General features: G+C 48.2%; 1 protein-coding gene across 1 annotated transcript; it reads right to left on the minus strand.

The window, feature by feature from the left end:
• Positions 1–594: 594 nt before the first annotated feature.
• On the minus strand, positions 595–6,619 carry ANGPTL4 (angiopoietin like 4). Its single transcript, XM_016203432.2, has 7 exons — positions 6,269–6,619; positions 5,940–6,050; positions 5,712–5,829; positions 3,054–3,167; positions 2,651–2,746; positions 2,281–2,562; positions 595–1,215 (listed from the first exon to the last, which is right to left on the minus strand). Exons 1-7 carry the CDS (start codon positions 6,602–6,604, stop codon positions 1,034–1,036), a joined length of 1,239 nt encoding a protein of 412 aa, XP_016058918.2. The 5' UTR covers positions 6,605–6,619; the 3' UTR covers positions 595–1,033.
• Positions 6,620–15,904: the final 9,285 nt, after the last annotated feature.

The following is a 15,904-nucleotide window of genomic DNA, read 5'->3' on the forward strand; positions in this document are numbered from 1 at the left end:
ATTGGCCTCTGTGACTGTTGAGTCCTTGAAATATGGTTGGTCCAAATTCAGATGTGCCATAAATGTAAAATACATACCGGATTCCAAAGATTTAGTACAAAAAAGCAATGTCAAATATCTCACTAATAACTTTTATATTGCTCACATATTGAAATAGCAGTACTTTTGATTTATTGGATTCAATAAAATATATTTCTAAAATTCATTTCACCTGTTTCTTTTTACTTTTAAAAAATGTGACTGCTAGAAAAAATAAACACGTTACTCACATATTTTTATCAGTTGGTGGGAAACTGAGAGGTTAACGGTGATTCACATACATTAAGTATGATCAGGAGGGTGTTCTAATTTTCTCTATTACCTGCTTCCAGAAGGAAGGAATGAGAGCTTTGTTTTTAAATTTTGAAAATAAAAATGACATATACATCATGAAATAATAACTGAAGGAAATTAAAATCAGTTTTCAGAGGTGGTAGGAATAACCAGTGTTGTCCTTAACAGACCAGGGAGTGTTCACCTCTACCCTGAGAACATGTTTACATGGATTTTGAAACTGTCCACTTTTAACAAACCTAAGGACAAAGAAGAATGAAATGTTCTGAGGTTGTTTTTATTCTGTGAGCTCTGCCCAGACACCATGTGGCACGGGCTTGTCCCACAGCGCCCACATACAACAGCACCGTGAGGGCGCCCTGGTCCCTTAGCCAGTCAACATGACTGAATCTACCGTTGAGGGCTGGCCTGGTTGCCCCTTCGTGGTCTCTCTGTGTTCCCCACTCCTTGGGTAGGCAAGGAGAAGACCTCAATGCCCGTTGGTCCCACGATTCTGTGGTGTGTGCCCTGCAGTTCCGTCCTTCTCAGAGGATATCACCTGCAGTCCCCCACTAAAAAAGGGGGGTCTCTCCAGTCATAGGCTTTTTCTCTGTCTGCAAGGCTCCAGACGGCCCCTGCCCAGGCAGGGAATGGCCACGTGTTGGGCCAGAATCAAAGTCACTGTCCCCTAGGAGCCTGGGACCAGGCCCCAGCAAGGAGGCTAGGAGGCTGTTTCAGCAGCTACGGGCTGGATCAGCATGGTGGTGGCCTGCAGCGGGTAGTAGCGGCCCCGCCAGGTCTTCCAGAAGATGCCCTTCTTACGCTGCTGCCGCTGCCGAGGGATGGAGCGGAAGTACTGGCCGTTAAGGTTCGAGTGGCCGCAGGTACCAAACCACCAGCCACCTTCGGGGGTCAGAAAAAAAGGAATATGGTTAAGAGGGGCCTAACCACTGGGGCTGGGACGGGGATGAGGCTAGGCATTGGACTTTACACACTTTAGATGGGAGGGCTTTGGCAGTGGCTGTCAAATTGTATCCTGAAGGACCCCGGGTTCTAACAGAGGGACTCGGGGACTTTGGGCCCCCCGACCCAGTAACCATAACTTTCACATCTGTGACCATGGCAAGTCACTTCTCTGCACCTGACACATGACGAACATTCATTAAAGACCTTGATTGTCATCTGTCTCATTAATTTATGTTAGATTGAACCAAATGAAATTACCAGTATTCCATCATTTTTTAAATGTATTTATTTTTTATTATTTTTTAATCCACACCCAAGGATATGTTTTTATTGACTTTAGAGAAGGGGGGAAGGGAGAGGGAGGGCGAGAGAGAGAAACATTGATCGGTTGCCTCCCAACCAGGAGGACTGAACCCACAACCTACATATGTGCCTTGAATGGGAATCAAATCCATGACCCTTTGGTGCACAGGATGACACTCCAACCAACTGAGCCACACTGGCCAGGGCTCCACCTTTCTTTTTTTTTTTTTTAAGAATAGTTTATTGGTTTTCAGAGAGAGAGAGAAAAAACTCTATGTGATCAGCTGCCTCCTGCATTCCCCCTATCGGGGATCGAGCCCACAACCCAGGCAAGTGTCCTGACCAGGGAATTGAACCAGTGACCTTTCAAAGCAGTTTGATGTGTTTCACTTCACAAGGCCTTTGATTTCATTAAATCAAGGTGAAGTTTGCCTTGGTGGCTTTACCACATGCCAGCCACTATCCAACAAATGTCATCTCCTTGAATTTTCATAATAATCCTATGGAGTGGGCACTGTGATTATAACCATTTTTAAAATGGGGCAACTGAAGATGGGAGAGATTAAGTCAGCAAGGGCACACAGCAAGTAAGGAAAAGAGGGTAATGGATAGAATTGGAGTTGAAGACAGGGCAGAGAAGCATAAAGGCAGGGAGAGGAGGCCCTGCAGGCAAGATGAGGATGGACAGAGTTTACTCACCAGAGAGGCTCTTGGCACAGTTCTTGTCCCTGCTGAGGTCGTGGTCCTGGTCCCAAGTGGAGAAGGGCAGGGAGAGGCCACTGGGTGTAACAGTGGTGGGACCCAGCTCACTGGCCATGGGTGCGGTTAGCTGCAGGCTATAGGCTGTGTCCTCACCACCCAGGCGGATAGGGAACTGCAACGACTTGGCATTGCCCTCCCAGTCCTGCAGCTGCACAGCCAGGTGGCTGCCACGGTCCCCCAATATCAAGTGCATCTTCTCCAGGCCCAGCCAGAACTCTCCTACAGCGGGAAAAGTCATTGGTGAGACAGGGGCCCACCTCCACAACCCCCTCCTCCCCCTGTGCCTCTGGCTTCTGGAAACACCCACCTTGGGGATCACCGAAGCCAGTCTTGTAGGCTTCCCAGGGCTGATTGAAGTCCACAGAGCCATCTTGACGCCTCTGAATTATGGTCCAGCCTCCATCTGCCCAGATAGGTACAAGGTCATCAGGAGGACCCTTCCCTTCCCACAGGGGACTCCAACTCCTCTATCTGACTCCAAAACCCCACAGCACCTCCAAACCTAGGGGGAGCAATGCTCCTTCATTCATCCCAGCAGGACTAGAGGAAGGTGGTCAAAGGAAGGAATACTGTGGGCTGGCCAGCAGCCCAGAGGCTCAGCCTAGATCTTTGTCCCCAGGACTCAGCAGGGAAGGAGGAAGTGGGAGTGAGGGAGGCGGGCTACATTTGACAGAAAGACAACAGTTCCCTGGAGGGCTAACATGTCCTACCGGAGCTCATCTTGCAGTTAACCAGGAAAGGCAGAGACCCCTGAGGCTGGATCTGGAATAGTCCACTTTGCCGTTCTCCTTCTTCAAACAGCTCTTGGCAGTCCCTGGGCAGCCCTACAGGGCAAAGAGAGGGGTGGGGAGATTGAAGCAGGGAGCAGTCCTGGGAGTCTCAAGAAACAGGCGTATGTAGAATCTGTGCAGTGGGCAACAGGGATATTAAGGGGCAATCCTGAGATCATGATGCCCTCCTCTTACACTTGCCTAAATTCTTCCATGACTCCCTCTTCAACACTCACTACAAGGTGCTCTAGGATTGCACCCATCCTCCTTCCTCCCACACTGCATGCCCACCTTCTGGCCACACAGCTTTCCTTGTCCTACACATGCTCCTGCCACAGGGCCTTTGTACATGCTTACCTAGGACCCTCTTCCCTCATGCCTTTTTCTGCTTCATTCTAAGTCTCAGGTTCTGGAGGAAATCCCTCACCCCAGACCAGGTCAGACACCCAGAAATGGGCATCAAGGACTCCCCACTCCCTACACTAGGGTCATCTGGTTGCCTTTCCCACACTCCCTTCACTGAATGAGGCCTCTATGAGGCCAGAAACAGGGAATGTACTTGGCCCAGTGCCCTGGCTGACCCTAGTCCACAGCAGGTGTTTAATAAAAACACAATGAATGAATGATTGATAAATGAATGATTGCAGGAGCTAGATGGGGGGGCAGGGTGGGGAGGCCAAAGCTGAGCTGAGCTGGACAGGCTTTGCTTTGTCTAGTGGGGGATTCAGATCAAGTCCTGATGGGACTTGGGAAGACAGAGGCCCTGCCTGGGGTCCCAGGTATCAGAGGGGGAGTTGAATAATTGAAGAGTAAAGGAAGGAGGGAGGGAGACAGGGAGGGAGGAGGAAAGGAGTAGAGAGGGAGACTGAGAGGGAGAGGGGGAGGGAGACAGGGAGGGAGGAGGTGAGGAAGGAGGGATGGTTACAGCTAGTGGGAAGTCCCACTCCCAGCCCAGCAAAGAAAGTAGGGGAAAGGTCACGGGCAGGAAGGGGGGATGGGTTGTGAAGGCCCAGGACAAGGGGTGAGTGTGTCCTAACCATTGCAGGAGTGGGGGCCAGCCCAGAGTGACTGGAGACACTTTCCGGCCCCTGGGGCAGCTCCTCTTTCCCCTACTTTCCTCCCTTCCAATCAGGACAGGCACCTGGCCAAACCACCAATGTGGCTTCCATTAACACCAGCTGTTTTTCTCTCCAGCTCTGAACTTTCCCCTACTTGGCAGAACTAAGCTGGAGTCTGGGAGTCCCCAAATCCACCAGTTTCCCCCTATAATCCCTTCCACATCCCTTAACCTGGACCTATACCTACTGGCCCATCCCAGAAGGCCCTCATCCCAAGACAGCAGTTTGGGAGGGTGTACTGGAACCTTTCTGACAGGAGTTGGGGGAGCGGTGGGGTGAGGGGAGCCCTCAAAACTAGAGGGCTGGAAGCCATCAACCAGCCTGAGGGTGTGAGGGGAGGGATCTGAACTTTTACCCAGTTGGCTGCAAACAGCCACAGATGCCAGGCAGGGTAACAGGGTAGGAGGACCAGGGGGAAGTCAGCTACTCTGGGGCCATGAACTTAAGGTGGGGCAGAGACATGGGAAGCTGGGAGCCTGAGTTGACATACACAGCCATGTGATTGGAAATTTGGGTCAATTTCAAGCATACATCCAGATAAGACCCAGAATTCCAAATGCTGGCAATGGCTAGCTCTCTGTGGAAGTGGGGGGATAGAAAATGGGGGTGATCAGGCAATTTGAAGCCAAGAGAGGGGTCAGGGAGCAAGGGTCAGCAGCCTTGGACTTGTCAGAGATGCAAGAATGAATGCGTCTGGCCCTGGCCGGTTTGACTCAGTGGTTAGAGCATCAGCCTGCAGACTGTAGGGTCCCAGGTTCGATTCCAGCCAAGGGTATGTACCTCGGTTGCAAGTTCCATCCCCACCCCTGTCGGGCAAGTTCAGGAGGCAACCAATTGATGTATGTCTCTCAGAGATGTTTCTCTCTTCCACTCTCCCCTTCCACTCTCTCTAAAAGTCAAAAGTCAATGGGGGAAAAATATCCTCCAGTGAGGATTAACAACGACAAAAGAGTGAATGCCCCTGGTCAGAGAGATAGGGGTCCGTTGCCCTTGCTCCACCTCCTAGATCCACAGTTCAAGCCTTAGAACCCCTCTCCCCTCTCCCAGACAGGCATTTGCTGTTCACCAATAAGGACTCCAGATTCCCTAGCTGACACCCTCTTTGCCACCATCAAGCCCTTCCACCATCATGTCCTCCTATAAAGTTCCAACCTACATGGAGGTGTCCCTGAGCTGCAGCACCCCTTTCCCTGCACTTCTACAGCCCAAGTCCCTCTCTCCCAACCCTGGCTCTATTAGTGGCCAGCAAGGCTTTGGGGAAAACCCACTGGCCCACTGGCAAGAAAGGTGGGGCATCAGGGACAGAGCTGAGGGAGGTGCCCCCATCAGCCCTTCATCAGAGCCCAGGGGGACCCAAGGCCGGGACCTCTCTCCTTCTCAAGTCAAGTGTACATGACAAGGAGGGATACAGGAATGGCCAGTGTGTGTCCGTGTGTGGAGGGAGGAGCTGCCAGAGGACAGCAAAGGGCTGGACACTCACTGTGCAGGTGGCTTATATTGTGAGTGGGGCCAACAAGCTGGGACATCTTGGGCAGCCTCTTCCTCCGGGCAGGCTTGGCCACCCCGCGGCCCAAGTTGATGGGGGCCAGGAGGCCCACCTGGGAAAGGTGGGAGGAGAGTAGGCCAGTCAAACCTGACACTCTCCTCCAGACCCACAGGTCCAGCTTCGACCTCCCCTCCCTCCCGTTCTGGCGCAAGCATCTGGTACCTGCCTCTGCAGATTCTGGATTCTCAGATGCTGCTTCTCCAGGTGCCGCTGCTGCTGGGCCACCTTCTGGAAGAGTTGCTCGATCCGGCTGTTCTGAGCCTTGAGCTGGGTCTGGAGAGAGTGTGAAAACCATGGTGAGGACGCAGCCTTCTGCCGCCAAGCTCTGCATTCATCTACTCCTCTGTCCTTCCAACTCTCCGTCTTTCGTCGCCTAAGCAGGAGAGAGAGCTCAGGGAGCCCTGGAAGCGCCCCGCTTCTGTCCACACCCTTCCAGACTCGCGAAGAGAGCAGTAGGAGAAAGCGCAGACTGCCACCCGGGTCGCCCTTACCTGCAGGCTGCGGAGGGTCTCAGGCGCGGCCTCGCCCGGGGAGACCAGACTCCCGGGGACCAGCGGGGGCGCGGCGGAAGCCCCCGGCTCCTGGCAGGCGGCCCCGCACGCGCCCAGACGCCGCTCCAGGGCGCCCAGCTGCCCCCGGGTGCGCTCCACGTGTTCGCGCAGCCCGTGGCCGAGCTGCAGGAGCCCGTGAGCCAGCACATTCACCTCGTCCCAGGACGCGAAGCGCGGCGGCGACTCGGCGGGCGCGGGGTGGTCCTGCGCGCTCAGCAGCCCGGCGGTGGCGGCGCACAGCACCAAGGCGGCTCCGGCCGTCGGCGCGCAGCGCATCCTTCCGGGTGGCGGTGCGCGGGGAGGCGGGGAGGCGGGGACTCAGGCTCGGGCGCTAAGCCGCAGAGAGTTCAAACGACGCGGGGACCCAGGCGGAGGCCCGCGCACGTTCAGAAGCCCCAGAAAACAAGGCTCGGATCCAGGCCCCCAGCCCTCAGTCTGGCTCGTTCCCGCGACACCCTTTTTGTAAGGCGGGTGCGAGAGGGGGCCGGGCAGCCTCGAAGGCGGAGCGCGGGGCGTGCCGGGGGCGGGGCGTGCGGTTGGGGTGGGGTTCTGTGCATTCCCGGCTGTGCAGTTCGCTGGCGGTGTGCGGGGCGCCCCAGGAGCGCAAAGCTCAGGCTCCTCCCCACCCTGGCCTGACGTGGCTTCCCTGCCGACTGTGGGAGACGTGACTGTCCCTATCATCGTGACCCTCTTTTCAGCGCCGGAATTCCGAGCCGCGCCCCCCGCCCCCGCCCCCGCCCCCGCCCGCCGCACTTAATTGGGGAAAGGGCGCCGGGCGTGCTCAAAGGCTGGGCGCGCGGGGAGCATTCCTCATGCCCTCCTCTAGTCAAACACTGGGGAGAGGGCGGAGAGAGGCATATGAGAGAGGTTCCTGGTACAGTGAATCCTTAAGGACCGGGCGGGGAGCCCAGGATGTTTCCGGGAGAGCCTCCCAAGACCAGGCTGCACCCCTCTCCCTCCCCCCCCCCCCCAGACATCTCCCGGCTCCCACGCTCCTTCTGGCTCAAGGATTCGTCATGGCAGATGTGTCTGTGGATTCTTTAAGTCCCTCATCCCCCTTCCCCACACCCTAGTGCCCTGTTGGCAGGGCCCGTGTCTGTCAACTCTCCAGCTCAGGGCCTCACTTCCCAATGACACTTTCTACCACCAGGGTCTGCAGTGTCTGAGTCTTCCCTGCATCAAAGCAGGAACCTCGGAACAGAAAGAGGGGATACATGGAAGGAAGGCCCATTCATTCATTCATTCATTGGGTAGTCATCTGCTCTCCTATATGGAGTTCCCAGGTTGTGATGGAGAGACCCCAATACTCTGAGATTGGGGTATGGGCAAGGTTGGGACAAAGAAAGAACCAAGTGCAGCTGTGAGTCTGGACCATGTCCATTCCACAAGGGTAAGAATTTATTCAATAAACTTTCACTAAAGTTCTCCCCCTCCATTTACACCAACTCCCCTATACCCTGTCAGGAAAGAGAGGCTGGCACAGAAAAATCTGTCTGCCGGGAAGAACCTAGGGCAGGTTGGTTCCAAGCTCTGACAAGAACAGAGTTGATTCAGCAGGGCTCAGAGCCAGTTCCGCCTCTGGAATCTGAAACTATGTGCCCCGGGCCCAGCCCAATGTGCAGGTCACCATTCATACATTCGGCTGGGTAGATGCCAGGATTGCAGATCCTGACAGCAGTGACAGGCAGACAGGGAGGAAAACCTCCACAAGGAGGAGACCTGGACAGTCACCATCTGCCCTGGCAGCCAGCCTGTCTACCCCGAAGCCCGTGGCCTCTGTCTGAGTGGGGGACATTGCTCTCCCAGAGTGCATTCTTTCCTACCGGGCTTCCTTTGCTGAGATAAATGATCAGTTATTTTCCCAACCTGATGGGCTTTTCATGATCCATTTCTCAGGGGCTTCTTCCTCGGTGCCATGTTTCAGAGGGCACAAAACACCAAAGGCTCTCTCTCTTAGAGGCAGATGCCATGAACAAGCTACAGAAGAATTTCTCCAGGGGCCTGGCTCTTGATTGCATCCTAAAAAGTGCTCTGTGGAATGTGCCCTATGCCCCAGCAATGACATGGTCACCCTGATCAACTGTTTCTTGAGTGTGCCAGTTACTGTGCTGGGGTCATAATGGTGGGCAGGACACCCCAGGCCCCACATAGGCTACTTTGGTCAAGGTAAATGGCATAGAAAGATGACATGTGGGCTGAAATCTCTCATCAGAAAGAAAAGCAGTGAAATAGACTTTTTTTGCTTGTCTGTGGACAGCTGAATTAAGTCCCTGCCTTTGGGAGTTTTCAATCTGAGGCAGGACACAGTCTCATGAACAGTGTCTTTCCATCTGTATCTCCAATACTTAGGTTATGGGGGGGTCCCTCAGTCCCTCTTTACTAATTTCTAATCCTTGGGGCTTCTGGTGGGTGGGACAGGAAGAGCAGATCTGTCAGTAGAGGGGCTGCTTATAATAAAAATAGTGGCAAACCCCTACTGTACAGTAAATATATGCCAGGTATTATTCTAAAGTGATTCTGTATTCACTTAATTCTAATAACAGCTCCAAATTAGGTATGTATTTATTCTATTTTAGGTGATGACACTATGAAAGAGGTTACACACTTGTCTGAGTTTTCAGAGTTATCTGGACAGAGCTAGGATGTGAAACCAGGCTAGCTAACTTAGAGTTGTGTTCTTAGCAGCCATGATATGCTACCTTTATTCAAAATAGCCCAGTGAGCCTTGCCTCCTGATATTCACGCCCTCATGTATGTTCTCCCTAGCATATAATCAAGAGCATATTGTTAAAATGATGGTGTGTGTGACTTCTGAGGTTAGGTCATAAAAAACAGGTGGCTGCCCTGGCCAGTGTGGCTCAGTTGGTTGAAGTGTTGTTCTGTACACCAAAAGGTGGCTGGTTCAATTCCTGGTTAGGGCACATACCCAGGTTGTGGGTTCGATCCCCGGTGGGGGCGCGTGTGAGAGGCAACAAACCAATGTTTCTATCTCACATCAATGTCCCTCCCCCTGCCCTCTCTCTCTCCTCCCCCTCTAAAATCAATTTTAAAAAGAAGATGGAAGAATGAAATCTTCAACTTTGGAACTTTATGACCAACAAAAGGAAAGACATTTTCAGATGAACAAACTAGAGAATTCATCACAGACAGATCCCAAATAAAGGAAACACCAAAGAGTCTTTTTGAGGCAAGAGAAAATGATTCCAATTTCTTAGAGATGGAGGAAGAAATGAAGAGCAAAGAAATGGGGTAAATAAATAAGTAAATAAAACACACACAGAAAAAAACAACTACACATCTTCTTCCTTGTTCTTGATTAGATCACATGGTCTTGGAGAAGCCAGCCGCCGTGCTGTGAGGACACTAACCCTTTGGAGAGGTTCACATGTTGAGGAACTGAGGCCCTCACTCAACAACCAACATCAGCTTCTCAGCCATACAATAAAGCTCTCTTGAAAGCACATCCTCCAGGGGGATAAATGGTAATAGTCGGAGACTTGACTTGGGGTGTGAACACACAATACAGTGTACAGATGATGTGTTGTGGAATTGTGACCTGAAACCTGTGTAATTTTGTTAACCAGTATCACCCCAATAAATTCAATAACAAAAGGGGAAAAGAAAGCACATCCTCCAGTCCCAGGCAAGCTTTAAGATGACACAGCCTCAGCTGACATGTTATTAACCTCATGAGACCCCATGCCAGAACCACCCAGCTAAGCCACTCCCAAACTCTTGATCCATTCAAACTATGAAGTAATAAGTGTATATTATTGTTCTAAGCCACTTGTTTTGTAGCTAACACAATAGATAGCTAATATAATAGCCAACACTTCAGTGGTGCCTACTCTGTGGCTGGCACTATTTTGAGTATTTTACGTACATTCATTCACTTAACATACCCTATAATGATGGGGTAGTACTGTTTTTTAAAAATATATTTTTTATTGATTTTTAGAAAGAGAGGTAGGGAGAATGAGAGAAAGAGAAACACTGATGTCATTGATTGGCTGCCTCCTGCACGCCCCCTACCAGGGATTGAACCCACAACCTGGGCATGTGCCCTGACCAGGAATCAAATCAGCAACATTTTGGTGTATGGAATGATGCCCAACCAACTGAGCCATACTGACCAGAGTGAGGTAGTACTGTTTTAAGCTCCATCTTGAAGAAGAGAGGAAATTGAGGCATAGAGAAGTCACATGACCATGTGAGAGAGGAGGTGTAAGGTCAATAGTTCCCCAGCAAGACTAGGACTGCTGTTGGGCTTAAACCTGCCCCAATCATGGTCTGCCAGGGGCTGACATGAGAGCAGCTAATGCTGCTTCTATGAGTCACAATCCTACCACCTTTTCAAATTTGCACAGAAGCCAAACCCCCTCTGCCATCTCTCCTCTTGAATCCATCACACCCCTTGCCCATGTTTTAGGCACAGATCCTACCTCTCCAGCCAAATTCTGTCTGAAGATATGCTTCGTTTGGTCTGCCCCAAAATTTGAACATTGGGAGATTTCTAACAAAAATCTAGATTTTTGGCTTCCCTTGCACAATTGAAAGGTCCAGCAAGGGTGGCCTGCAGGCCTGCTGGTTTGCAATGGGCTAGAACTGAGGGGGAGCTGCCTCCTTGGCCAAGGCAAGTCTTCCCACCCTGTCACTGCTGTGTGACACAACCCCTTCCATGCTCTGTCTTTTGCAGATATCTTAAGCCTCTGTTCATTCCCTTTGGGCCAGTGTTTTTCTATTGCCAATGCCAGCCTCAGACTGGGGTAAGAGAGGTCTGTATTACAGTACTGAACTTTTCAGGGCAAACCTAGAAGGTCCAATCTCCAAAAATCATACAAAATAGTAGCTATGAGTCACATGTGGCTGTCAAACACTTGAAATGTGGCCAGTCCATATAAAGATTTGGAAGACTTGAAAAAAAGAATGCTACTTGACTAATTTTTAAAAATATTGATTGCATGTTAAAATAATTTTAGATGTGTTGGGTTAAAATTAAATGATTAAAATATATTTCATCTTTTTTAAAATTTTAAATCTTTTTAAAGTGCCTTCTAGAAAATTTAAACTTACACATGTGACTTGCATTTGTGGCTCACACTATGCTTTTATTTTCAGCACTAACCTAGAGTTATTTACCAGTTTTTAGGAAATACAAAGAACAGGAGAATATCATGAATGACACTGCAGGGGTGCAGTCAGCTTTTGAAATCCAAACTGTGGAAGATGCATCGGGACAAATCTGTCTTCTTTAACAAATAAATTGGAAAAAAAAAAAATGGTGAGAAATTTTTGAGATCAAAAGACATTTAAAAAACATTTCAACTACATGCAATATATGGACATTTTGGGATCCATATTCAATCCTTCACTAAAATAATGAAACAAAAGAAATTACAACATTTATGAAACAATTAAAAATTTGAACACTTACTGGACATTTGATGATTTTAATTTTTAAAGTATAATAATGCTATTATGGGTATTTAAAAAATAAATAGTCCTTGTCTCCTAGAATGCATATATACTTAAATATTTACAGATGATGGCATGCCTGCTTTGAAGCAAAGGCTTCAAAACAGTCCAGTTGGCAAGGAAGTGGGAACACAGGAGATAAAATAGGATTGAGTTGACAATAATGTTTACGTTTTACAATCTACTGCCTTTTTCACTATGGAAAATACGCATCATATAAAATTTACCATTTTAACCATTTTCAAGTGTACAATTTAGTGGCATTAAGTACATTTCTCTATTTTTTTTGCTTGAAATTCTCCAAAATAAAAGGTTGAAATAAAAATTGTGAATAAGGAAATGGTGATCAAAATAAAATATGTAGATGAATTAATAAGTACCCAGGAGGGCTAGTGCAGTGATTTTAATTTCTTTTTTTAGTTTCTTAAATTTCTATAATTAATATGCTAATGTTTAGAGATTTTTTAAAATTTTATTGATTGATTTTTGAGAGAGAGAAAGAGAGGGAGAAACAGTAATTTGTTGTTCCAGTTATTTATGCGTTCACTGGTTTCTTGTATGTGCCCTGACCGGACATCAAACTTGGGCATATAGGGACTCGGCTCTTAACCAACTGAGCTATTTTTCACCAGGCCAGGGCAATTTTTAGAGGTTTTTCAAAATAACAATAAGAGACCTAGCCAGTTTGGCTCAGCGGTTAGAGCGTTGGTCTGTGGCCTGAAGGGTCCCGGGTTTGATTCTGGCCAAGGGCATGGACCTCGGTTGCAGGCTCGATCCCCGCCCTAGTGGGGGTGGTTGGGTGACTGGGGAGGCAACCAATCCATGTGTCTCTCTCACAGAGACACATGTGTTTCGCTCGCTCTCTCCCTTTCCACTCTCTATGAAAAGCAATGGAAAAAAATACCCTCTGGTGAGGATTAAAAAATAGTAATAACAATAAGAAAAAGCTAAAGGCGGCAATGTTTTTAAGGACAATTCCTTCAGAGGTGTTCCGCGGCCAAGCTCAGCTCCTGCATTGGGCAGTGGGAGGGGCGCCCCCTGGTGGCGGAGCTGAGAACCGCGCTCCCCGGCCGCGTCCTGGGCTCCGCAAGGGAAGCAAGATGCTCGTGGAGTGTGTGCGCCCTCTTGCGGGCTCCAGAGCACCAGGGGGGCGCCCGCAGTGGCCTGGAGGTCTTGTCCTAGATGAGGTTCAGAGGAGAGACCAAAGGGGAAATGTAGGGTGATGCCTAGCAGCTTTCCTCCTCCTCCACCTTCCTCCTTTTAAAAATCCATCTTATTTAACAGCAATTCATTCATTCCTCCTCAAACATTTATTGAGTACCTACTGTGTGCCTGGCCCTATTCCAAGCACTGGGGACAAAAGCTCTTGCCCTAACGGAGCTGACACAATTACTGTGTGAGGGAGAACAATAAACAAGTAAAAAAATTTACAGTGTGTTATGTGGTGATAAGTTCTAGGGAGAAAATAAACCCAAGAAGGGAGATACCGAATGAGAGGATGCTTGTAATTTTAAATAGAGTGTCATCAGTTTGGTTCAAAGAAACTCATAAAAATCGAAAGAAAGAAAGAAAGAAAGAAAGAAAGAGAGAGAGAGAGAGAGAGAGAGAGAGGGAGAGAAAGAAGAAAGAAAGAAAGAAAGAAAGAAAGAAAGAAAGAAAGAAAGAAAGAAAGAAAGAAAGAAAGAAAGAAAGAAAGAAAGAAAGGGAGAGAAAGAAAGGGAAGAAAGGGAAGAGAGAAAGAGAGAGAAAGAGAGAAAGAGAGAAAGAGAGAAAGAGAGAAGGAGGAGTTTGGTCAGAGAAGTGAAGGATGCGAGGGGGTAAGTCAGGCAGGTATCTGGGAGAAGAACATTCTAGGCAGAGGGACTAGCCAGTGCAAAGCCTCTGAGGCAGGAGCGTGCCTAATGTGTTTGAGAAACATTAAGAATGGCCATGGAGAGGGAGGGAGGGAGGGAGAGAGAGAGAGAAAGAGAGAGGGAGAGGGAAGGAAAGATAGGGAGAGAGAGGGAGAAAGAGAGAGGGAAAGATAGGGAGAGAGAGGGAGGGAGAGAGAGGGAGGGGGGGAGAGAGAGATATAAGCAAATGTGGCAACATCTTAGCATTTTGGAAAGTTAGGTGAGAAATACACATATATATGTATATGTATGTGTGTGTATGTATGGAGGGGGGTGTAGAATAGATATGTATTTTTTTGAGCCTTTGAGAACCAATCCCATGACTCCTTTATATTCCTAAATGCTTTAATTTCTATTTCCTGAGAAAAAGAATATTCTCTCTCTCTTTTTTAAATCCTCACTCAAGGATGTTTTTTCCATTGCTTTCAGAGAGAGTGGAAGGAAGGGAGAGAGAGAAACCGCAATGTGAGAGACACACTGCGCCCTGTCGGGGATCAAGCCTGCAGCCAAGGTAGGTACCTTTGGCCAGAATAAAATCTGGGACCCTTCAGTCCGCAGGCTGATACTCTAACTGTTGAGCCAAACCTACTAGGGTACAAAAAAAGGATATTGTCTTACAGGGGACTTCTCTACCTTGTCACTGTTGACATTTGGGCTGGACAATTTTTGCTGTGGGGGCCTGCCCTGTGCACGGTACACTTTTTAGCATCTCTAGCCTTTACCCACTAGATGTCAGCAGCGCACACTCGCCCAGTAGTAGCAGCCAAAAATATCTTCAGACACTGTGGAATGTCCCCTGGATGACAGAACTGCCCGCAGTTGAAGACCATTGCTTATATAACCGCAGTGCAAGGGTTACAACCAGAACATCTAATATTGATGTAACATTACTATCTAAACTATAGACCTTATTCAAGTTATACCGGTCATCCAATGATGTCTTTTATAGCATCATAGGATACCATGAACAGAGTAAAAAGACAACTGACAAAATGGGAGAAAATTTTCACAAATCATATATTTGATAAGGGATTAATATTCAGAATATATGAATAACTCCTAAAACTCAACAACAACAAACAGTCTAATTAGCCCTGGCTGGTGTGGTTCAGTGGTTAGAGCATCAGCCGGCACACCAGAGGGGTCGCTGGGTCAATTCCTGGTCAAGGGCACATTCCTGGGTTTCAGGTTCGGTCCTGGCCCTGGTCAGGATGAGTGTGGGAGGCAACCAACAGACAACCACATTGATGTTTTCTCTCTCGCTCTCTCATCCTTCCCTCCCCTTCCACTCGCTCTAAAAAAAATAAAAAAAATTAAAAATCAGGTGAGGATTAACCAAAAAAATAAAAATAAAAATAAGCAAAGGACTTGAACAGACATTTTTCCAAAGAAGATATGCAAATGGCCAATATGCATATGAAAACATGCTCAATATCAAAACTACAATGAGTTATCACTTCACATCCACTAGGATGTGTATTATTTTTTTTAAATGATCAGTTTGGCTTAAGTAAACTCATAAAAAAATTTTAAAATGGAAAATAGGTGTTGGCAAAGATATGATCACACTGGAACCCTCGAGCACAGCTGGTAGAAATGCAAAGTGATAGCCACTGTGAAAACCAGTTTGGCATGTCCTCAAAAAGTTAAATATAATAAAAATGGTTAAAATGATCAATTTTATGTTACATATATTTTACCACAATAAAAATTTTAGTGGAACCTGAGAGCTTCGACTCAAAAGCACTGCACCAAGACATGTTTTAATAAAAGTTTTGGACTTTAAAAGAATAATCCTTTGAGCATCTAGGAAAAAAAAGAGCAAATGGACCAGTTGTTGCTGCTCAGTGGTTGAATGTCCACCCATGCACCAAGAGGACGCTGGTTCGATTCCTGGTCAGGGCACATAGCTGGGTTTGGGGCCCGATCCTCAGCAGGGGGCATGCAGGAGGCAGCCAATCGATGTTTCTCTCTTCCTCTCCCTTTCTCTCTAAAATCAATAAAAACATATTTTTTTTTTTTAAAAAAAGAGAGAGCAAATGACTTAGAAGGAAAAGAAAATTAGATTCTCAACAGATTTTTGGGAGCAATGCTTTATACAAGAAGAAAATGGAGTCAGATGTTTAAAGATATTCTAGGGGAAAAAATATGAGCCACGGATTTTGTATACAGCAAAACTGATTTTCAACTATAAAGGATACAGACTGTT

Source organism: Miniopterus natalensis, chromosome 4 (genome assembly GCF_054644295.1).
Source record: "Miniopterus natalensis isolate mMinNat1 chromosome 4, mMinNat1.hap1, whole genome shotgun sequence".
NCBI classification, from domain to species: Eukaryota; Metazoa; Chordata; class Mammalia; order Chiroptera; family Miniopteridae; genus Miniopterus; species Miniopterus natalensis.